Consider the following 25417-nt stretch of genomic DNA (forward strand, 5'->3'; position numbering starts at 1 on the left):
GCGTTCAGTTCAGATTCACAGGAGCCTTCTGAGGAAATGGTCTCCTCGGAGGGGAATTGCAGTAGAACCAGTTCAGCATCTGCCCTAGTTGCTCCTCTAGCCTGGCTCAGCCGGGAGGCTCAGTGTCCAAGGATTTCTGGGTACGTTTTCCAAGCACTCCATAGACAGAACCTAGATCAGTGATTCTCAAACTTTGGACCCCAAGCTGTTTGGGACTTCAACTCCCAGAAGCCCCAGCCAGCCAGGAATTCTGAGAGCTGAAGTCCAAACCATCTGGAGGACCACTCCCCTAGCACTTGTCCCAGGGCTAGAAGCTGCAGCTGCTTTTAGTTAAGCTTCACAGTGCAGTAGTCACTTTAAGAGCATGACTTTTACAAGATGAAAGACTGACATGATGTATTAACATTATCATCACACACTAAGTTGTAATATTCACTGAACAGGGGGGGTACACTGTCAGCCAGTGGAAATGTTGACAAGAAGGTCTAACATACAATGATGAGATCCAACAGGAAATGGCCAGGGAGATCTCTTCTGTCCATATCCCTATCTCCTTTGGGCCATTGCTGTCAACAGACTCCACCACCTCCTTTCCACCTTGTATCTGCCCTCACTTTCTTCCTCAGTGATGGCACCAGAATGAGAATCAAATGCATCCTTTGGCTGGGAAAATTACTTCTTTGGACTACACTTCCCAGAATTTCCAAGACAGCATGACAGCATGGTTCCTATTTGAGAGATGAGACTTAGGTGAAGCAAGTTAAGAAGTTCAAAAGGTGATATGATAGCACTGTTTGAATATTTGAAGGGATGTCATAGTGAAGATGGAGCAAATGTCTCTTCTGCAGCTTTAAAGAATAGGACCCAGAGCAATGGATGCAAACTACAGAGGTCCTACTTCAGCATTAGGAAAAACCTCCTGACAATAAGGTGTTTATCACATAGGGCACTTACTGCTGCCCAAACGCTGCCCAAGTGTTTCCCAAACGTTTCAGAAGCAGCAGAGGTGGGATCATCCGTCACGCTTCTGAAACATCATAGTAGCTTCCCGTTTTCTTTCCGCCGCAGAAGCATTCGTGGGGAAGCCTCAGAAAAGCCATTTTTATTAACAGGATCTTTCGTTAATAAACATGGCTTTTGTGAGGCTTGCCTGCGAACACTTCCATGACAGAAGGGAAGCGGGAAGCCTCTATGACGTTTCAGAAGCGCGATGGATGATCTCACCTCTGGTGCTTCTGAAACGTTTGGGAAACACTTGGGCAGTGGTAAGTGCCCTATGCGATAAACTCCTAAGAGCTATTCGATCATAGAAGAGGCTGCTTCCTTGGAGTCTGGTGGAGTCTTCCTCTTTGGAGGTTTTTAAACAGAGGCTGGATGGCCATCTGCTGGGAGTGCTTTGACTGTGTATTCCTGCATGGCAGAATAGGGTTGGACCGGATGGCCCTTGAGGTCTCTTCCAACTCTAGGATTCTGAGTGCAAGTTGACTGGACCATCAGCCAAATGGCCACATCAAAACATATTTGGTTTTCTCTATGTGGCAGCTATGCTGACCAAGAACAACATTTTTAAAAATAAGGAGCATCTAGAATAATTTACTCAAAAGGAGGATTTACATAGATGCTTCCTATATAATTAAATTATTCTCTTTTATGCCTGGATATGGTTAGATTATATGTTCTTGTGAACTCTGTTTCTGGGCAGGAGGAAATGTAGCAAATCTGCTTATAAAAATTATCACTTCTTACTACCATTACCCAGAACTTATTACCTTTTTCAACCACAGTTTCCAGAACCCAGTGGACATCCTGAATGGGAGGATCCTGTGAATTATTGTTCCCAAAAGTAACTTTGTCAAGTTCTATGTCTACTGGCATCAGCACAAGAGTGCATTTCGACAATATAAGGTCATGCAAGGTCTGTCAGAGTAGGGAGCACTCTGGTCAGAAGATGTCAGAGATGTGACTGTAGCCTGGAACTGGGACAAAGGTGACAAGGTTTGGGAGACATGACCACTCAACCTTTGAGAGTCTGAGTCACAGGAAGCTGGTGACAGAGGGACAGGAGGCAAAACCATCAGGCTTCAAATCTGCAGAGTCACAGCTGTCAGGTGACAGGAAACGGGTGATGTCCCAGGAGCAAGATGGACTCCAAAGCCCAGGAGGGGATGTGTATCTCAGAGTGTGAGTTGGTTGCTCAGTGGATGAGGGTTGCATATAGGAGTCCGACGATGCATTTTGACAGTCGGTTTGTACAGATCGGAACCAAAAGACCAAAGACCTCTTTGTGGGAACACAGCTGTTCAGCAGTTCTTTTTCTGTCCGGCAGCTTCGGCGTGGGAGGTTTTCCCTTTGCGCCTGCACAGAGCTACACAGCAGAGGCCTTCCAGTGGCATTCCTGTTCCATGTGCCTGTCTTCTGCATGTTCCATGTTTAATCCTGATTCTACATGCCCCAACAGGGTCATATTCAAGAAACAGAATTCACAAAAGCCAGAAGAACAAGGAGGTTTATTGGTCAGCATGCAAAGCCTGCACAACAGGATGAAAACTCTTCACGGTGCACCTAATGTCTTTGTTTTGTGCAACCCAGTGGCGTGTGAATGGGGCTGAACATGTTACAGGCCCAGGTCTGTGCTGTAGCTCTCAGGTTAACCTGAGGAGAGAAGTGAAAACACATCACATCGGGAGAATGGATTCTGGAGAAGAGGCAGAGGCTGATTTCTCAGTGAGGTAACTTTATGATTTGGGCGGGGATCAAATTGCAGCAAAGCTTTTGACTTTGCAGAGCATAAAAAACTATAAATTCCTCTAAACGAAATGAAAATGCTCCAACATTTGATTGTCCTAATACATAGCCTAAGGCCACTGTCAAGAAAGATTATGAAGAACATATTGGTCTTCAGGTGGCAAGGGGTCAGACAAGATGGCATTTTATCACCATTTTAATTTATACACAGAACATATCATGCAAAAAGTGAGATTAGACTTGGAGGAAGGAGATGTGAAAAAATGGAGGAAGAAACATTAATAACTTAAGATAGGTAGGTATCAACATTATGAGCAAAACAATACAAGCAAAAAACAGCAAAGACTTGGAATGACTGAAGATGAAAATTATGGAAGAAAGTGCAAAAGCAGAATTACAAGTGAATAATAATAATAATAATAATAATATCATAATAATAAATCTTTATTTCTATACCGCTTTTCCTGGGATCAAAGCGGTAAACAAATTCAAAGCATCTATACAGCACAGGGTTTACAATATAAAATACAATCAGAAGTACATTAGGTTAAAACATCATATAAAAACAGTTAAAATCTCGAGATCACAGTTAACATCCTAATACATTTCACATTACAGGATAGGGGATAGGAGGATACATTCTCTATGATGGGTCAGGAGGGTATGCTAAACGGAACAAATGAGTTTTCAACATTTTCTTGAAAATGTCAAGGGAAGGACTGAGACGAATCTCTTCAGGGAGTTTATTCCAATGTGTAGGAGCAATAGATGTAAACGCTCGTTGGTGAGTTGCAGACAGTCTCACCCTGGGATATTCCAGTTGGTATTTGCCTGTTGTTCTGAGAGTGCGGGGCGGATTATGTAGGGAGAAGCGTTCCCTCAAGTAACTCGGGCCCAAGCCATGTAGGGCTTGAAAGGTAATAACCAACACTTTGTATTGAGCCCAGAAGCTAATCGGCAGCCAGTGAAGAGATTTTAGTATTGTTATGTGGTCCAACCTAGAGGTCCCAGTGACCAATCTGGCTGCAGCGTTTTGAACTAATTGAAGCTTCCGAAGCTGGTACAAAGGTAGCCCCATGTAGAGTGCATTACAGAAATCCAAGCGAGAGGTTACCAGTGCATGAACTACTGTTTCAAGGTCCTTTTGGTCCAGACAGGGGCGCAGCTGGCGTATCAGCCGAAGCTGGTACCAAGCACTCCTAGCCATTGCATCCACCTGGGATGATAACTGTAGGGATGAGTCCAGGAGTTATATTATTATTATTATTATGATGCAGGAATCCAAATCAAATCATCTCCGACAGATGGCCATCTAGCCTCTGTTAAAGACCTCCAAGGAAAGAGACTCCACAACACTCCGAGGAAGGAGTGTGTTCCACTGTCGGACAGCCCTTACTGTCAGGAAGTTCTTCCTAATGTTGAGGTGGAATCTCTTTTCTTGTAGCTTGCATCCATTGCTCCGGGTCCTAGTCTCTGGAGCAAGTGAAAACAAGTCAGCTCCCTCCTCAGTATGGCATCCCTTCAAATATTTAAACAGGGCTATCATATCACCTCTTAACCTTCTCTTCTCCAGGCTAAACATCCCCAGCTCCTTAAGTCGTTCCTCCATAGGACATGGTTTCTAGACCTTTCACCATTTTACTTGCCCTCCTTTGGACATGTTCCAGTTTTTCAACATCCTTTTTGAATTGTGGCGCCCAGAACTGGACACAATATTCCAGGTGGGGCCTGACCAAAGCAGAATAGAGTGGCACTATTACTTCCCTTGATCTAGATATGATACTTTTACTGATGCAGCCTAAAATTGCATTGGCCTTTTTAGCTGCCGCATCACACTGTTCACTCATGTTTAGCTTGTAGTCTACTTGGACTCCCAGATCCCTTTCACACATAGTCTCGTTCAGCCATGTGTCTCCCATCCTATATCTGTAACTGAAAGTTATATCTATAACTTGCTCCATCTTTAGTATGATATCCTTTCAAATATTTACACAGTGCTATCATATCACCTCTCAACCTTCTCTTCTTCAGGCTAAACAAACTGAGCTCCCACAGACTTTTCCTTTCCCTTTCAGACACACTCTCGCATGTCAGCATCCTTCTTGAATTGTGGGGACCAGAACTGCCAGCGGTCATGTCTGACAAAGGAAGAATAGACAGGCCATATTGCTTCACTTGATCCCTTTTGATTTATAATGTCTATACTTCTGTTGATTCAGCCTTAATGGTCTTTTCCCACAAGAATGGATCCTCTCAATCTTCTGCTTCCTATTGTGTAATCTATTTGGTTTTTGTGCCGACTGTCTGGACCGTCTCACTCTGGTTATATGAGGAAGGTATTGCTAATGAACAGATTGTTGACCTTGCAGAACTCTTTTCAGTTGCTCTTCAGCTTTGCTTTTCTATGGCCCTTTTCACACTGGGATTTTTTGAGCGCAGAAGTAGGGTCAGTTCGCATCGGCCAATGCGTATTCATGTTATATCGCATTGTATTGTGTCCTCCTTCCAAGGGGGTTGCGAACTGTGTCTGTACACATATACATGCAGCATTACACTTTGAGCTGTACCACTGCATTCATAGACAGATAGATAGATAGATAGATAGATAGATAGATAGATAGATAGATAGATAGATAGATGAACACTCATACAGGCAGATGTGTATGTACACATATAAATACGGCATCACACTTTTGCCTGTACCACTATGTGTGTGTGTGTGTGTGTGTGTGTGTATACACATACACACACATATATACACACACACAGACACTTATACAGACAGATGTGTGTGTACACATATAAATACGGCATCACACTTTTGGCTGTACCACTATGTGTATATATATAAGTGTGTGTGTGTGTGTGTGTGTGTGTATAAACATACACACACTTATACAGACAGATGTGTGTGTACACATAGAAATACGGCATTACACTTTTCGCTGTGCCACTGTGTGTGTATATATATAGGTATGTGTATGTATGTGTGTGTATATGTATATATGTGTGTGTGTGTGTCTATATATATAGATAGATACACACATGCACACACGCACAAACATATGCTGACATGTCCAGATTTGTCTCCTTTCATCTAACCATGAGCACATGTCCGTGTATAAATGTGTGTTTATGTACTGCTGTACATGCACCATTACACTTTGGGCTATACCACTGCATATTTACCTCTATACATGTGCACATTAGTATATACATATACACATGTTCAGGTGTGTATATATATATATATATATATATATGTATGTATGTTTGTGTTATAAAAACATTGACATTGGCCATGGTCACACCCCAGTATTCATATCTATTAATTGTTGTCAAACAGACTCTATATGTATGTATACATATTTGTCTGCTTTCCTGTGGAAACGTCGAAAGGGAAGGAAATAGCTGGTTTAAAAGAAAAAAGGGATGGGGGATGAAAAGGCAGCAATTCTCGCGATATTACGTGCTAAACAGTGACCTCATTCTTCACCCTGGAAGTTAAAAAGGTTGCGACCCGTTCAGAGCCCCACAGAGCATGCGCGAGAATGCCGATTCGAATCGGTCAATACACATTGTATTGGGCTGGTGTGGTAATCTGCATTCGCCTCACTTTGCCTGAATACGCATCACCCGATTCGAACTGAGTCCGCAACCCCTCAATTTGGAAGGCCGCCCAGGTGTGAAAATACAGTGCGATATAACGTGAATACGCATCAGCCAATGCGTATTCTGAGCTCACAAGTGTGAAACAACAATGCGATATAATGTGAATACGCATCGGCCAATGCGAACTGACCCTACTTCTCAAAAAATCCCAGTGTGAAAAGGGCCTATCTCTCTCCGCTGTCTGATTCTGCTCTGGTTCCACTGGCCATCAAGTCCCCTAGGATTACCAAACAGTCCCATTTTGGTGTGTGGTCCATTTCTTCTTGGACTTCATCACAGACATTTTTGATTTCTTCTTCCTCCGCTCCTGTAGTTGGCAGATATGCTTGGATTATGGTAGCGTATATTGAGGCCTTTTAGTATCCCATACTTCCATATTCTTCAGAGTTTGGAAAAACGTAATTTCTTACAGTAATTTCCAAAGACAGGCAAAAATTACTGTTTACAGTTACAGATTTTAAAAGTGAATAAATTTCTACTTCTCAAAGGTATGAATGCTTCATGGTCCTAGCCTCTAGTGCAAAGCACAATTTTGTCACCTTAACATCCTCAACAAAGCAGTTGTGAGATATCCCTCCTTCACTATTTAGTGGAGCTGCACCGTCATCATCATAGGACTGAGAAGTTAGGTCCAAAACACAATCCAGTTTGAGACCGCTTTAACTGCCCTGGCTCAATGCTAGGAAACTCTGGGAACTGTAGTTTTATGAGATGTTGCGCTTTCTCTCTCAGGGAGCTCTGGTGCCACAATAAACTACAATTCCCAAGATTCCATAGCACTCAGCCAGGGCAGTTAAAGCAGTCTCAAGCTGGATTATTTTTGTGGTATGTTCTGACTTAGACTGCAAAAAGAAGTGAGGTTATCTCTTGTATACAGTTGAAATATAACTCAGCTACACTTTGTTACTGGAAAAACATATTTAGCAAATCACTTGTTTGTAACTAATTAAACTTCCAAGCTCTGATAAGTCCTATTAAGAGAGGTTTTGTGGATGTTGCCTGGGGAATTTTTTAGAAGTTCTTTCGCCTTACCTGGCCATCTACATTCCCGAATGCAATCCTGTAGAGTCACAAAATTATTGCTATTGCCATTACAGCCTCCAAAACTGAATGGCTTGCAGGTCTTTGTTTTGGCATCGTAATAAAAACGAAGAAAGTTTGCACTGCAAGGTCCTACATCTACTGGCAGCTCACATGTGTCACGCATAGTTTCTGAGAAGAGGGAAAAGAAGAAATTGTTATTATTATTATCATTATTATTACTACTATAGTTATTTGTATCTTGCTCTTTTCCCAGGACTGGGACTCAGAGCGGCTTCACAGCATTAAAAACAGTACAATTAAAAACATTTTTTAAAAGTGTACATTAAAAAGGAATTAAATTATTAAGGTATTAAAACAGATAGTTATTAAAAGAATAAAACATATTTTAAAAAGATAAAGCTGTATCGAATTTTAAAAACGGTGCAGTATCCCAGGCTCTCCTTATAGCAATTCCTTGAACTATATTTTGCAGCATTCCAACTTAGTCAGATCCCTCATTTAATTAAAAAAGATCAGAACATAAACTGGGTTAACATGGAAATGAATGGCCAACCACACACCAATGTTGCTTTGTTCTTTAACAAAACCCACTCCACAAGTAATTAAAAACATTAAAAACCCATGGCTACAAATGTCAGATATTGTCAAGATGGAAGCAAGTTCTAGCACCAGATACCTCTCCTATTTGCCCCTTCCTTGTCCACAGATCTTTCTATTTCCCAGACAAATCCAATCAATTCCAGGGATGGGAACAACAAGGTGTATATTTTGTCCAAGACCTCTTTCGTAACGGCGGGCCAAAAGTAACTGAGGAACTAACTTTAGATTTAGAGCCATTAAAGGTTAGTTGGCTTCATCTCCATCAAATAATTGCTTTTACACACAAATGAAAGGAAAGAGGAGGACCACCGAGATCACTTCCCGGATTTGAGGCACAATGCATTCCTCGCTCCCAAAGCACCAAAGGACTATCATCTGTAATCTTAAACCATTTGATTGACCACTCTCACCAAAACAGCCGTGGCATACAACCAAACTGGGAAACGGATTTGAATCTTTCAGTTCCCATTTCAAAACGGACTACAGTTTGGTCTTCCACCTCTTTTAAATCCAGATCAGCATTGATGAGAGAAAACACCCCGGAGTTTATCACACGGGAGGAATTTCTCTTAATATCAAATGAAAAGAAAGTGGGGCCAGAACGCATTCACATGAATTCAGTAGTTCACCAAATTTATGTGAATTCAAATTGCGTTCGAACTGACTTCCCATTGCCCGAAAACAGCTTTTCATTGCCCGAAATTGCATGTGATCACCTCTCATGCAATAACGCGAAACCCCATGATTGTGTTCGGACTGACTTCCCATTGCCCGAAATTGCATGTGGTAGTCTATCATGCAATAATGTCAAACCCCATTATTGCATTCAGATTGCCATTGGATTATACTTCCAATTTCCCTTGTCTGATAACGTCCCTTGAAAATTATACACAAGTGGTATTTGATGCCAGTGAAGCTAGCCAGAATGGTTAAAAATGTTAACTCCAAAAGTTGGTGTGGTTGTAATGATAATGGCACATTTCTACACACATAGTTAAACTGCCCCCAAATAAACACATTTTGGCAATTGGTACTTGAACAAATGTCATTGATTACCAACCAAGAAGTAAAATTATGTCCAGAAATGCTATTGTAATCAATATATGTAGACGCAAACTCAAATTAGAACTATAAAAACTTCGTGTAGAAATGGTCAGATGCTGGAAAGCAGGGGAGGTATCTTTAGAAATGTGGTGTGAAAAGGTATGGGACCTATGGTTACTTGAAAAACTGTCTGACAGAATGGCAAGTTGCGCAGGACAACCAAAATCAGGAACTCATAGACAAATGGTTCCCACTCACTGACTTTGTAAACAACGACAGAAATGAGAGAAGACAACCTCCATCTCATCTAAGCCTTTGGTAGGACATTCTGGACTAGATTTACACAAAGACAGCACTGGACTTTACAAGGACCACTTACATTGACAGAACCTAAGAAGGAGACCTGCAACATAATTCAAAGTTGTGAGATGAATTGTTTTATTTTGCTTTATTGCTGTGACATGTTTTGAACACAGTTCTTTACTTATAAATAATAATAATTAATAATTTTGATAGATAGATGATAGATAGATAGATAGATAGATAGATAGATAGATAGATAGATAGATGATAGATAGATAGATAGATAGATAGATAGATAGATAGATAGATAGATAGATAGATAGAGATATATATAGATATAGATATCCATCCCACTGGAAAACAGGAAGTAGCCCTTACAGGATCAGACCTTTCTTATTAGAAAGTGAAAATTGAAAGTGAAAATAGCATCAGAGGAAGAAGCATCCAGAAGGGAAGTTATATGCAGCAGCAAAGTAATCTGCTAAATACTATGCTTTAACTTTTGACTAGTCAAGGGCAACAAATGATAAGGGGGGGGGGTTTCCATACCTGTAAGGAGACTAAAATTTAAACCTTCAAATAATTCTAACAGTGAACAATTTGTGCATATGTCATATAAGGATGGTGGGACAATTATGATGCCAGGTAACTCTGCAGATCTGCACAACGGGGCATGAGTAGTACCTACAAATGGAAGGCCTCCAAGAAAAATAAGGAAGCAGTGCCATTTCCCCCTAAACTTGAAATGAACATATGGCCTTCACAGTGTAACAATGCTGTACCTATTACTGCCTTAGGAACCCGTTATTACTAGTTTTTTCACTGCACACTATATATATTAACAGAGATAAAAAAAATACCTCACAAATTGAATTAAATAACTATACTTATAAGCACCTTTTTGAAAGATGTACACTGTTTTTCAAATACATTTGTTTTTAATAGAACGTGTTTTTATTAACACAATACATATGTTACAGTAGATAAAAAACAAACTTGAATTCTGTAGAAAATGTTTTCCTAAAAGGAAATTATAGTAAATGTTACAAAAAATATAAAAACAACAGCTATGCTTTGGGCAGCGCCAAGGCTTCCTCCAGACTTTTAAGTTTTGACTCAGTGGCCACAAATATTGCCTCTACATGACGCCCTGTAAAAACAGATTAAGTAAATTCAGAGACCAGTAACATTATACACAAGTAATGCTTGCCTGTGGGAATTCTGTCTAATTCATACATACAGATCTCATTAAGGAAGGGGTGCTTCTGGTCACTGTTCACCAGCTGCCTGTGTGTGTGCAATAGGAATAAAGGTAAAGGAACAGCATGCAGTTATGGCAAGAGTGTTTTCATTGGCAGGACTATTATCCCACTGTTGCAGCAGGCCACGGTCAATATAGCAGTGAAGGAGTAATGCATTCATATAGTGTGTAGTGCAGGATGTGGCGGGATGTTCTCTTGTCTCTACAGATGTAAATACTGTTAAGTTTCCTGTTCTGCACATGCTGAATAATCTGCATTCATTCATCATAGAGTTGGAAGAGACCGCACGGGCCATCCAGTCCAACCCCCTGCCATGCAGGAAATCCAAATCAAAGCATCCCCGACAGATGGCCATCTAGCCTCTGCTTAAAGACCTCCAAGGAAGGAGACTCCACTACACTCCGAGTGAGTGCATTCCACTGTCGAACAGCCCTTACTGTCAGGAAGTTCTTCCTAATGTTGAGGTGGAATCTCTTTTCCTGTAGCTTGCATCCATTGTTGCGGGTCCTGTTCTCTGGAGCAGCAGAAAACAAGCTTGTTTCCTCCTCAATATGACATCCTTTCAAATATTTAAACAGGGCTATCATATCAGCTCTTAACCTTCTCTTCTCCAGGCTAAACATCCCCAGCTCCCTGAGTCGTTCCTCATAGGGCAAGGTTTCCAGACCTTTCACCATTTTAGTTGCCCTCCTCTGGACACGCTCCAGTTTCTCAATGTCCTTTTTGAATTGTGGTGCCCAGAACTGGACACAATATTCCAGGTGGGCCTGACCAAAGCAGAATAAAATGGCACTATTACTTCTCTTGATCTAGACACTATACTTTTATTGATGCAGCCTAAAATTGCATTGGCCTTTTTAGTTGCCGCATCGCACTGTTGACTCATGTTCAACTTGTGGTCTACTTGGACTCCCAGATCCCTTTCACATGTAGTTTCATTCAGCCAGGTGTCCCCCATCCTATATCTGTGCATTTCATTTTTCTGTCCTAAGTGCAGTACCTTACATTTCTCCGTGTTGAATTTCATTTTGTTAGCTTTGGCCCAGCTTTCTAGTCTATTCAGGTCATTTTGAATCTTGATCCTTTCCTCTGGGGTATTAGCTATTCCTCCTAATTTGGTGTCATCTGCAAATTTGATAAGTATGCTCCCAATTCTGTCATCCAGGTCATTGATAAAGATGTTGAATAACACTGGGCCCAGGACAGAGCCCTGTGGGACTCCACTGGTCACTTCTCTCCAGGATGAAAAGGAACCATTGCTGACCATCCTTTGGGTTCGGCTGGTCAACCAATTACAAATCCATGTAACAGTTACCTTGTCTAGCCCACATTTTACAGTCTTGTTTGCAAGAATGTCATGGGAAACCTTGTCAAAGGCCTTACTGAAATCAAGATATACTATATCCACAGCATTCCCTTCATCTACCAAGCTGGTAATTTTATCAAAGAAAGAGATCAGATTTGTCTGGCATGACTTGTTTCTCTGAAACCCATGTTGAGTTTTTGTGATTACGGCATTGCCTTCTAGATGTTCACAGACTCTCTGTTTAATGATCTGCTCCAGAATCTTTCCTGGTATTGATGTCAGACTAACTGGACGATAATTGTTCGGATCCTCTTTTTTCCCCTTTTTGAAGATGGGGACAAGGTTTGCCCTCCTCCAGTCTGCTGGGATTTCTCCTGTTTTCCAGGAGTTCTCAAAGATTATTGCCAATAGCTCTGATATTACACTTGCCAGTTCATTTAGTACCCTTGGATGTAGTTCATCTGGTCCCGGAGACTTAAATTCATTTAGATTAACAAGGTATTCCTCTACTATCTCTTTACTTATTCTGTGCTGAAATTCCCCTATTCTGTCCTCTGCTCCATTATCCTCAGATTGAGCACCCTTTGTCTTTTCTGAGAAGACTGAGGCAAAGAAGGTGTTGAGTAATTCTGCCTTTTCTCTGTCCCCTGTTAGCATTTTGCCATCTTTTCCACGCAGTGGCCCTACCTTTTCCTTCTTCCTTTTGCTGCAGACATATCCAAAAAAGCCCTTTTTGTTGTTCTTAACCTCTCTAGCAAGCCTGAGTTCATTCTGCGCTTTAGCTTTTCTGACTTTACCCCTACACATGCCTGCTATTTGTTTGAATTCCTCTTTGGTGATTTCCCCCTTTTTCCATTTCTTATACATGTTCCATTTAAAACTTAGCTCAGTTGAAAGTTCCTTAGTCATCCATCCTGGTTTCTTGAGACACCTCCCATTTTCAGCAGAGGACTGATGCCACTGATGCTAGAACTGATGCCAACACATTGCCTTTTGAAGAGGGGAACTGAACAGTTATCCTGTTAAAATCTGATCACACCTACATATGGGACAGGGTATCATTGGCCATGTGTCCCTCCAACTTGATGTACAGTACAGTGTGATATATATAGCCAACCTATTTAATGTGGGTGGGGAAAGAATTTGTCATCCCACACGACTGAGAGAGTGTTAGTCCAAAAAGGACGGTGCTCTTCATAATGTTACAGTGTGGTCTTACCATGGGCTTCATCCACCTCTCCTGAAGCATCTTCCTCTCCCCTGGCCTCCGCTTCAGACGACTCTGAGGAAGGTTCCCAGGTACAGAAACCCCAGCCTCTAATGTATTATATCTGCTTGAGTTCCTAAACATCCTAGCATTGTGATTTGTCCCACTCTAACCCATTTCTGCATCCACAAAGCATCCACTGTGGTCACAAGTGCCTTGAAGGAGAATGGAGTAACCATTTTTCCTGCTAATGAATCGTCTTCCTTGATGCGCTGGAGAGATAATTACACTCTGGCATTCATCCACAGCTCCAATCACCTGCGGGATGCGCAGCTCCTCAAAGCCTGCCATCACCTACAGGAATACAGCAAAATAACATGGCATTTATGTTTTGGATAAGAATGCAGAACATTCACGAACAGATTAACAGCAATCAAACATACATACTTTTTATGGTCCCAATGGAAAACAGTCTTCCATAACAGCAGCATCTCCATGGCAAGAACCACTTGCACAAATATGTTGGAAATTATAGAGCGCCCAACTTTGAACTGGGAAGCTACTATAGCATAGGAGCATTGGTGCACAAGCAGCCACAGAGTGATGGCGACCCGTTACTCCACTGGAACGGCTTGATGCATACAAGTGTCGTGCCCAACAATCTCTGGCCAAAGAGCTTCAACCAGCATCATAAGAATTCTTCTTGGCATGTGGAAGTACACCTTCCACTTCATGTCTGACCAAACAGATGACACCATACGGCCCCAGAATTCAACATTGGTAGTGTAGTGCAGTGGAGGGTACTGTCCAAGAACCATCTTCTTTGCACAGGTAAACACTGCTGTACAGTTTCCAATACTGTCGCATTATTACATTAAGAACACAGGAGAATGTTTGGATGGCACCCTGACATCACCTCCTCCATCTCTCATGGCTCTTCTTTCTCAGTCAGCCTATTTTCCCCAGAAGGAAAGAAAACCACTCTTTCTCTAATAGAGACTGAGAAGTATTTCAGAGACAAGCTGGAAAGGGCTGCCTCTTTACTGGTAACTGCAGCTGCAGGGTTAATTTACTTATTCAAAATGTAAAGAATTCTGAATTTGCAAAATGAGGTCTAGCAGATATGAACAAGAATCAAACTACACCAACCGTGCGCACTAGATGGCTGTGTGCAAATTTTAGCTGTACATGCTTGCCTTCGGTTCTGTGGCTGTCAGTCAGTTTTAAAATGTTTGCTGCCTGACATCAAGGACAAAATAGCCTCTCTCCCTTCCTCTACTTTGTGCACAGAAGCCAACTGGACCGGCTGCTGAACCTGATTTCTCCCTCGGTTCTTGGACAGTGCCCACCACTACACTGAGGCAGGTTGGCACACACATCTCAGATGAAAGGAGACTCATGGCGAATAGGGAATTGTCACTGGCACCTTCAACTTTTGTCACCTGGGGCAGTTGTTTCCCTTTGGCCCTAATGGACAGTAACACTGCCTTTGAAATGGGGAATTCATCAGTGCTCAGCAGCAACTCAGCAACCTAGTAATGCTCTTGCCACTCATTCCACTGAGCATTTTCTGCTTCTACAGACATCCAGGAAAGTGGGGTTACTCTGATGGAAACCTCCTTCCCATCTTATCATGCCCAGAGAGCTTGTTCCAAGTTCTAAACGATAGCCATCTCCATAGTGATGGAGATGATCACCATAATGCTGTTTGCAAGAGCATACTGTATTCCAGAACCAACGTGTTACAGTGGTTAGAAAGTCATACAGCATGTGGTAGATTCAAATTCTCTACTCAGCCCTGATGCTCATTGGTTGGTCTTGGGCCAGTTCTCTTCCAGATATGGTTGCCATATTCCAGCACCTCATAGCTTCAAATTATAGTAATTTGCATAGAATAATGCAAATTATGCAGGGGCGTCACTGTCACAACTGTTGTCATTGCATTCAGTGATACACAGGAATTACAATTTATGAGTCACGTTAGAACAAAAAACATTACTAAGGATTCTGTATGGTGTGGCATGGGAGAATAGTGTGTGTGTGTGTGTGTGTGTGCGCGCGCGTGGCACCATAACTTATTGCACCGGGTGGCACCAACTCTAGCGATGCCACTGGTAGGGTTTCATCTCTCCCAACATTTCAAAGATGAAAACTGGAAAACATGTGGCAAAGTAACAGAAGATGGCAAAAATTATTAATTTACAACCAGAACGTTACCTATTGAACAAGACAGACAGTACTGAAAAAACTGGGGAGAAGGAATCTGGAGAATAATTCTTTATATGATTACAAATGCAAAAATTGTATATGCCCCAAAATGGAAATCTCAAGACCCCTTTGCAAAGTTAGCAGATATGATGGAAATGGACAGAATGGCATAACTGGCTGAAAGGTAAGTCCATAGAAAAAATAGATAAAGGATAGAATGCTGTTAAAATATTTTGGAAGGAAAAGTGGACAAGCTTGAAGAGAATAACATAAAGAAAGATTAATAGCTAGATGGATGAAAATATAAGGAAAGACTGAGAGAGAGTGAGAAAGAGATACTAAGGAAATTAACATCAGGGGAAGCATGCTTCACACTCGGAGGGAAACTCAGGTAGAGAAGCCAGGTAGGTTGGGTCAAGTGGAGCATGAGTTCACAGTGGTGCTGGTGGCACCAGGGAAGATGCTCAGCTCCCTTCCCTACACATGAGAAGAACGAGATAAAATGGAGGCAGTCACTGGAGAGGAAAGGATTCAGAAGGAAACTCACGCAGGGTGGCTGTTTCCCTTCTGCCTCCATGGCTCCTCGCCTGAATTTCCTTCCAGTGCAGTTGTGTGGCTGGGAGTGTGGTGAGAGCATAGTCCTAGTCATACCTCTGCTGAGCTCTTAAAATCCTGGTAGAAACTATGATGCAGACAAAAAAAAACACCCAGAAAAAGCCTGGAGCCATTTCACACAATATAGTTGTAGCATTATGACGACATTTTAACAGCCATGGCAACTTCCTATGGAACCCTGGGCTTCGTAGTTTAGTGAAGCATTGGAGCTCTCTGGCTGAGGATCCTAAATGCCCCTCCCTAAACTGCAAATCTCAGGATCCCATTGGATGTTGTTATGGCATTGAGTGAAATCAGAGCACAAGAAGTGAGTGCAAAATGTCCCCTTGAGGGCCCATTAAGAGATGTTGAAGAAAGAGGGCAAGATTTATAGTATGAAACAGAGCATGAATTGCAAGTATGAATTATTCATATGATTGTCAGAAGAGGACTTGGAGATGGAGATTTTACCTGGATTCCACTGAGGCAATTTTGAATAGTCAATATTTCCTGCAATAAAGACAAAGAAGTCAATGTCATTGCATGGAAGGACTGTGGTTTGGCTGGAGGTGCCTAATGCTCAGCTCAGGGAACGTTACATAGAAGAAAATGGAGGAGGACATCAAAGGGTTATCTCTTGAGGAGGTTAACATTTTCAGTTTGATAATAACACTATAAATGAATAACACATTTTGTCATAACCTTGTGCCTTTTTCTTAACTTTTTTTTAAAGCACTTCCTTTTCTCCTCTGTAAAAGAATTCAGTTAATACCAGTTTCTTTTCCATCCCTACTCACAAATGGCAGGTTCCTCAACAGCAAAGATATTTCCTTTTCCCATTATTAAAGACAGAAGCTCCTATGGCTTTGGTAGGAATATCATTATTGCATATATACTATTGAGGTGGGGAAATGGAGGTTCTGGATAGGGGAGAATATAGAGCATACTTTGTCCTTACCAAATGGTTCACAAGCCATAGCACACTCTCTGTAAGATGCAAAATTGTTTTCATTGCCTCTGCAACCACTATATATGAAGGGCCTACATCTCTGGTTCTTGTAATCATAATAATAGCGAGGCAACTTAGATCTGCACCATCCTATTCTTCGTCTGAGTCTGCATTTTGGAGCTGTATCTAGGGGGTGGGGGGGAGGGGGGCGAAAGAAAAAAGCCAGACTGTTCACAAATATAATCTCTTCTTCTAACACATAAGTGCTCATGATGAGTGAAAACGTTACATCACTGTGCAGGGACAGACCATATTGTGGTTTTCTTTCTGTGTCCATTATTCTCATGTAAATGGGAGAGAGAGGTGAGGGGAGCAATCCCTTAGGATAAACTTAGCTATACATTGCTAAAGTGACATTAAAGAAAACCTACCAGTGATTCTTTTATTGGCCAACCAAAATGAACAATATACTTGTTGCAAGCTTTCGGAGCTCCATGGGCTTCTTCTTCACCAGGCAAGAGATTACAAACCAAACAGGAAAAAACCCCTATTGGAGATGTCAGTCAGATACCTTCATGTTCTTTCAGTCCTTAGTAAAGATGTTAAGATGGGGAGGATATCTTTTGCAGGGAGGCGCCTTCTCCTTCTGGCCATGTGGCAATAGGGAGGTTTTCAAACTCCAGGGAGTTTAAAGTCCATATCCTTCCCATGATAACATCTTTACTAAGGACCGAAACAACCTTCAGGCATCTGACCAACATCTCCAATTGTTTCTTAGTTTCCCCCCTCCTGTTTGGTTCGTAATACCTTCGCCTGATGAAGAAGAAGCCCATGGAGCTTCAAAAGCCTGCAACAAGCCTATTGTGCATTTCAGTTGGCCAATAAAGGTATATCTGATGGATTTTTGTTTGTATTTGTTAAATGGCCCCAGCTTGTTTTCATTAAAGAAAACCTGTTATGGCAAGGCCACTTCCAAATATTCTGTTGCCTGAGGCAAAGGACAAGATGGTATTTCTCCTTTCTTCTTCGTGGTCTCTGCGAATCATACAAATGCGTTTCACTGCGCCTGCGCAGTGCTGTTCGGATACTTCTAGAATCACTGGGCAAAGTACACTTTGCAACATATAGAAACTTTTTGGCAGTAACCCTGCCCCCCTCCTATAAAGCGCCGGTTCCCGCTCTTTTCCCCAGTTCCTTTTTTCCGCCGCGTTTGGCTGCTGTTTGGAACTTCACTCTTGTTAGCTCGTTTTGGATCACTGGTTTTTTCTTGACTCGGACTGTTTTTGGACTTCTTCCCCCGTGTACTGGACTTTTGGACTGTAGACCTCGATTTGGATCTCGTTTTTGACTTGTCGACCTCGGTAGGGATGTCTCCTCCCTTTAAAAAATGCGATGTCTGCGGGGGAAAAGTCCTGGTGCAGGATCCTCACACTTCCTGTCTTCTTTGTTTGGGAAGGGACCATGATGCCAAGGCTTGCCCTCTCTGTAAGTCAATGTCTTCCCAGGCTAGGAAAAATAGGGAATCCCGACTGACGTCTGCGATTGCCCAGGGTAAAATCCGGGAAGGGGATCCTCGCCCGTCTTCGGCTCCTTCGGTGTCCGCTGGGGCTCCGGCTCTCCCCGTCCGCGAGGGTCCGGCCAGTGCCCCGCCATCTACAGCGTCGACCTTGGCATCCCGACAGCCCAGCTCTGATTCCACTGTGGCCCGTGGCTCCGCGAAGCCCAGTGCCACCTCCAAGCCCACCAAACACCCTCAATCAGGGTCAGTGGGTTCGGCCACCGCCTCGACTCCATCACGGGAGCAGGGAGTCCCCAGAGAGGCCTCGACGTCATCTACACGGGCGGTCTCCGACCATAAGTCCCGTAAGGCGGCCCCGTCTGCATCCAACGACGGCTCCGGATCCTCCAAGGATCGCTCCAAGCCGACTGGAGCTAATGGTGCTGAGCCTTTGAAGGCGAAGTCTGGCTCTCACAAGAAGGATGCCCCCAAATCTGGAGCAAGGATCTCGGAGTCGCCGATCCTTTTCTTCCCGCCTGATGCCCCGCGTGAGTCGAAGTCGGCCAAGAAGAGGCAGGCATCACTTTCGACTCTGGACGTGACGGTTGCCAAGAAGGCTAAGCGTTCGCGGGACCACTTCGACTCCCGCCCCAAGTCCCCATCTAAGAGGACAGATGCTGGTGAAAGGTCAGATCGGCCTGTATGGGGGCTTACGTGCAGACTTTGATGGAGGGCATCTCTCCCATCATTCCTGACGTCCCAGATGAAGTACAGACGACCCTTACTGAAATCAGGGACGAGGCCCACTCCATTGGAAGCTGGCTCATCACCGCAGCCAGGAATGTCACCGAATGCTCAGGCAGGGCTATGGCGGCATCCATCGCACTGAGGAGACACGTTTGGCTCCGAGGATCGGACCTCAACCCGAGCGTCCGAGCCACCATCAAGGACATGCCCATCGACGACTCGGGGTTGTTTCATGCCGACACCGATGAGAAGCTGAATAAAAAATTCAGAATGAAGGCGGCGGCAAGAAAGCATGGCATGTCTACGCAAGGGCCTTCTTCCTTCCGCAAGCGACTCCGTCCCTGGGAGCATCATCAAGGTCAGTTCCAAAGGTCCCCTTACCAAGAACGCCAATTTCACCAGCAGGGCTCCCAGCGCCAGAGGTACCCATCTCAGTCTTCCTCTTCCTCTGGCCGCCGTAACCAGTCCCGGTACCGTAAAAACCGCTGGCAAGATCCTGACCAGGGCAAGAAGAGGGCATGAAGATCCCCAGCGCACTTCGCCTCTTCTACTTTGTTCTTTTTGGACATCCTTAGGCCCTTTGTCACCGTATGGGCCTCCATTTCTTCCGACTCCTGGGTCTTAAACATCGTCCGTAGGGGCTATACCCTCGAGTTCGAAGAGCTCCCGCCCACCGGAGCTTTCATTTCTACTGCCCCCTCGGGCACCCTTCTCAACGAAGTGCGCTCTCTCCTTCAAAAAGGAGCCATCTCACCCTTGCCACCTGAGTTATGGCCCAGGGCCTTTTTCTCCAGGTACTTTACGGTGCCGAAACCAGATGGAGGAATTAGGCCCATATTGGACCTAAGGGAGCTTAATTCCTTTTTGCAGTACAGACGCTTCCACATGGTAACATTGGCTACCATTTTGCCCTTGCTTCACCAGGACCTTTGGTTTGCGACGGTGGACCTAAAGGACGCTTATTTCCATGTGGGGATAAGAGAATCCCACTGGAGATTCCTCGCCTTCGCCATCGGCTCCGTTGCATACCACTACAATGTCCTCCCATTCGGCTTGGCCACGGCTCCACGAGTCTTTACGAAGTGCATGGCCCCGGTGGTGGCCTATCTGCATCGGATGGGCTTCAGCGTCTTTCCATACCTGGACGATTGGTTGCTGACAGCCCCATCGCGAGAGGAGCTCCAAGATGCAATACATTTCACCCTGCGCCTCCTGTCAAATTTAGGACTGGTGGTCAACCTCGAGAAATCTCACTTGGTCCCGTCCAAGCAGGTCCGTTTTATCAGCTCCGTCCTCAACTCTGAAGAGTCTACTGCCTACCTGCCTCAGGACCGCTTCCTGGCTTTGTCGACTGCGGTGAACGCTGTCCGATCGCACAGGAGGGTCAAGGCCAGAGACATTCAGGTTGCCTTGGGACACATGGCGTCCACTACGTTTGTGACTCCATGGGCACGGTTGCGTCTCAGGCCGCTCCAGTCTTGGTTCCTTTCCGTCTTCAACCCCTTGACGGACTCCCCAAACAGATGGCTCACCGTGCCGAGGCCCGTGACCACTTCCCTGATGTGGTGGCTAGATGCCCGAAACATTTGCGTCGGTATGCCCTTCGCCCAGCCTCAGCCGCAAATGACCCTGACGACGGATGCGTCAATGGAGGGCTGGGGCGCTCATCTCCTGGATTTGTGTGTGAGAGAAAGATGGTCTCAACACGAGTGTACTCTCCACATCAATGCACTGGAGATGTTGGCTGTGGAGAAGGCACTGAAGGCCTTTGAATCCAGCATCTCCAGCAAGGTGGTCTTGCTCAGAACGGACAACACAACCGTGATGTACTATGTCAACAAACAAGGAGGCACCAAGTCCAGAACCCTCTTGGACATTACGCTGAGGATCTGGGACTGGTGCATCCAGAGAGACATCCTTCTCCAGGCGATTCACCTGCCAGGGGACGAGAACACTCTAGCAGATCAACTCAGCAGGGCCTCCTCAACCTGCCACGAATGGAGGCTTCATCCGGAGACGGTTTGCGACCTGTTTTGTCGGTGGGGAACCCCCCAAATCGATCAGTTTGTGACAGCCTCCAACAGCCATTGCCCCCAGTTCTGCTCCCGAATGCAACACGAAAGATCCCTCGGAGACGCATTCGCCTTCGATTGGTCCGGGGAGATGACCTACGCTTTCCCCCCGTTCCCGCTGCTGACCAGAGTGGTCTCCAAGATGTTGAGGGACTGCGTCGATGCAATCCTCATCACGCCGTGGTGGCCGAGACAGCTGTGGTTTCCGCTGCTGCGTCGCCGATCCAACAACGAGTTCCTCCGACTGGAACGGCGGCCGGACCTTCTGACCCTCCAAGACGGGAGAGTCCGACATCCCGACATCGACTCGTTGCCGATGGTGGCGTGGAGGCTCCGGCACTGACATCGCTTCCACCGTCGGTACAGAGGGTGATCCGTGCTGCACACAAGCCTGCGACCCAGAGGTCCTATGCCTCCAAGTGGAGAAGGTTCCTTCACTTCCTTGGTGAAAAGGATCTGTCGCCGCACCGCATTACGGTACCGGTGGTGCTGGAGTTTTTGATGTCGTTGGTGGATGCGGGGCTGTGCCTCACATCCATCAAATGTTATCTTTCTGCTATTTGTTCACACTTTCAGTATGATGGTTTGCCTTCCTTTTTCAGGGACCCTCTTGTAAAAAACTTTTTAAAAGGTTACAATAACCTCCACCCCCAGGTTTCAGCCCCTGCTCCGGCTTGGAGCTTGGAGGTTGTACTGTCTGCTCTCCAATCCAAGCCCTTTGAACCCTTGGCCACAACTGACCTAAGACTATTGACTTGGAAGACCGCCTTCCTTGTGGCCATCACTTCTGCCCGCCGGGCAGGGGAACTTTGTGCCTTGCAGAGGGATGAGCCCTTCCTCCAGTTCCACAAAGACAAGGTGGTACTCCGCACTGATATCACCTTCCTCCCTAAGGTGGTTTCCTTCTTCCACATGTGCCAGGACATTGTGTTGCCGACCTTGGCTTCGAACCAGAGGAACGCAGCTTACACATGCTGGACGTTCGGAGAGCTTTGGCTTTCTACTTGGACAGGACGACGGGTCCCAGCCGTTCCGAAAGACTTTTTCAGTGCTATTCGGAACCAAGGAAAGGTCTGCCGGTGTCGCCCCAAAGACTCTCTAAATGGGTGGCAAACACCATCTATCTCTGTTATGAATTGTCGGGCAGACCAACGCCGGTCAGGGTGCGCTCGCATGCGACCAGGGCGGTCGCAGCATCCTCTGCCTTCCTGGCTGGGATCCCTTTAGTGGATGTTTGCAAGGCTGCTGTCTGGTCCCAGCCATTGACTTTTATAAAACACTATAGGCTCAACACCAGGGCCATACGGGACGCAGCTTTTGGGAGGGCGGTGTTGGTTTCTGGATTGCACTGACTGCATTACTGGTGTTGACTGTGTCATGTGTTATACACATTGCTTTTGCGTTTACATTGGTCTAATGATGTTTTCATTTTCAGTGGGATTGGTCTTCCATGACCTTACTTTCCCCTCTCAGGTTCTGCAATGTTACTGCTGTTCTGATTTTGGTTTGCACAATTCCAATGGGGTTTGGTCTTGCATGACCTTATATTCCCTCCTCAGGTTCTGCAATGCTTGGTTGCTTTGAGGTGTTTGTGAACAAACAAGACTGACTCTTTTATGATTCAGGGTGTTTTATTGTTATAATAAATATACCTTTGGTTTACCATAGCTTTGGTCTCAGGACACTCCCTCCACTGTTTACCTAAGCTTGTCAGTCTAAACCCATTTGTATGATTCGCAGAGACCACAAAGAAGAAGGACAGGTTACTCAGTGGTCATCTGCGAATACATACAAATCCCGCCCATCCTCCCCTCAGTGTCCTGCTCACTTTGGGTCTGTCTTTACATCGCCTACTTGGCGGAAAAAATTTGGAACTGGGGAAAAGAGCGGGAACCGGAGCTTTATAGGAGGGGGCGGGGTTACCGCCAAAAAGTTTCTATATGTTGCAAAGTGTACTTTGCCCAGTGATTCTAGAAGTATCTGAACAGCACTGCGCAGGCGCAGTGAAACCCATTTGTATGTATTCGCAGATGACCACTCAAAGAAATACTGTTACAGGTGAGTAACCTGTCCATTCCATGTAGAGAAACCAACTAGACTAGTAGTGAGTTGGAAAAGATTAATTGGTAACCTGAGAGCATACTCTACCTCACCTGAGAGCCTGGAGGAGGCTGTCGAATGGCCTGCTCAGCCGTGACCATTCAGGCTTCGCCTCATGCCAAGCCCATCCTGGGTTAAGATCTGGTACAAAGAGCTCGCTGGAGATACTGAAGTACCCTGGGCAAATGTGTGTGAAGTCACAAGAGCATCACCCTGACATTCTGCATGGCCTTTACACGGGAAGAGTAGGATGAAGCACCTCATTCCTTTACAGCAGGAGCAGGCAGTTTGGTACCCTCCAGATATTTTGGAGCTCAATTCTCATCAGCTCCAACCAGCAGTCAAGAATGATGGGAGTTGTAGTCCAAAACATCCAGAGGCTGCCAGGCTACCTATTCAGGTTCTGCAGGCTTCTCCACCCATCTGTAATGCAAAACTGTCACCCTGGTTGATAAAGAGACCAGTGAAAAGACTGGCACATCAAAATCAAATGCCTCAAGAGGTATCACTGGACAGATCCTTGTAACACAGAGAAAAGAAGCTAATCTGAGAAGCCTGAAAGGGATGCATGTAGTCAAGCTGCCCCTCAGATGGAAGCACTGTATAATCTACTTCGAGAACAGTGGCAACTGGCGGCTTCCGGGTCAACAGGGTGATAAATCCATTTTGGGATTTTAGTAACCTCTTTTGAAAATAGGGTTCAGCATCTTGGATAGCTCCTTTAAAGCTCAAGCTAAAATCTAGAGCGGATATGCTGCCCATCTGACATGGGACCTTACCACACAGGGCACAGAAGTAGGGTCAGTTCGCATTGGTCGATGCGTATTCGCGTCATATCGCATCGTTCATTCACACCTGGGCGGCCTTCCGAATTGAGGTTTTGCGAATCAGCCAATGCGTATTCAGGCAAAGCGAGGCAAGTGCAGATTAGATTACCACACCAGCCCAATACAATGTGTATTGGCCGATGCGCATCGGCAGCTTTGCGCATACTCTGTGGGGCTCTGAACAGGGGCAACATTTTTAACTTCCGGGGTGAAGAATGAGGTCACTGTTTAGCACGTAATATCGCGAGAATTGCTGCCTTTAGCCACTTACGAAAGGGGTCTGCACCATCTGTGTGTGTGTGTGTGTGTGTGTGTGTGTATGCACACACATAAATACATACATACATACTTATATATATACATACATACTTATATATACACACATAGTGGTACAGCCAAAAGTGAGATGCCTTTTTTATGTGTACACACACATTTGTCTGTATGAGTGTTAATATATATATATATATATACACACACACACAGACACACACAAACACACACATATATATACAAAAACACACTTGCCACAGCCAAAAGTGTGATGCCATATTTATATGTGTACACACACATCTGTCTGCTTGAGTGTTTATATATGTGTGTGTGTGTGTGTACACACACACACACACACACACACACACACATAGATATACACACATATACACATAGTGGTACTGCCAAAAGTGTGAAGCCGTATGTGTACACACACATCTTTGTGTGTGTGTATATATATACGTACATATACATATATACACACATATACATCTATATATATATATATATATATATATATATATATATGTATGTATGTACACACACACACAAACAAACTGTGGAGCAGCCGAAAGTGTAATGCTGCATGTATATGCTTACACACACATCTTTGTGTGTGTGTATATGTATATATATATATATATATATATACACACACACATACATGTACACACACACACACACACACACACACACACATATATATATATATATACACAAACACACACACACAAACTGTGGAGCAGCCGAAAGTGTAATGCTGCATGTATATGCTTACACACACATCTTTGTGTGTGTGTGTGTGTGTGTGTGTGTGTGTGTATATATATACGTACATATACATATATACACACATATACATATCTATCTATCTATCTATCTATCTAGTCGGCCCTTCTTAGTCACCCGGCCCTTCTACGGAGGCAGCGGCGAAGAAGTAGAGCCGCCGCCTGGCCTTGGCCTCACCGC

At 44.4% G+C, this 25417-nt stretch overlaps 1 protein-coding gene across 1 annotated transcript in view; it reads right to left on the reverse strand.

Annotated features, from left to right (window-relative positions):
* Window positions 1-2513: 2513 nt before the first annotated feature.
* Window positions 2514-25417, reverse strand: part of LOC149307033 (thrombin inhibitor hemalin-like) — a 29312-nt gene continuing 6408 nt past the window's right edge. The window contains exons 4-7 of the mRNA XM_089537804.1: window positions 16944-17120; window positions 16457-16495; window positions 7450-7629; window positions 2514-2652 (exon numbers count right to left, since the gene is read on the reverse strand). Coding sequence (XP_089393930.1) covers window positions 2648-2652; window positions 7450-7629; window positions 16457-16495; window positions 16944-17120 — 401 coding nt within the window. The 3' untranslated portion in view covers window positions 2514-2647. The remainder of the gene's footprint in view (window positions 2653-7449; window positions 7630-16456; window positions 16496-16943; window positions 17121-25417) is intronic.

This window comes from Sceloporus occidentalis, unplaced genomic scaffold (genome assembly GCF_023333645.1).
Source record: "Sceloporus occidentalis isolate IW3139 unplaced genomic scaffold, rSceOcc1.0.p SCAF_9, whole genome shotgun sequence".
Lineage (NCBI taxonomy): Eukaryota > Metazoa > Chordata > Lepidosauria > Squamata > Phrynosomatidae > Sceloporus > Sceloporus occidentalis.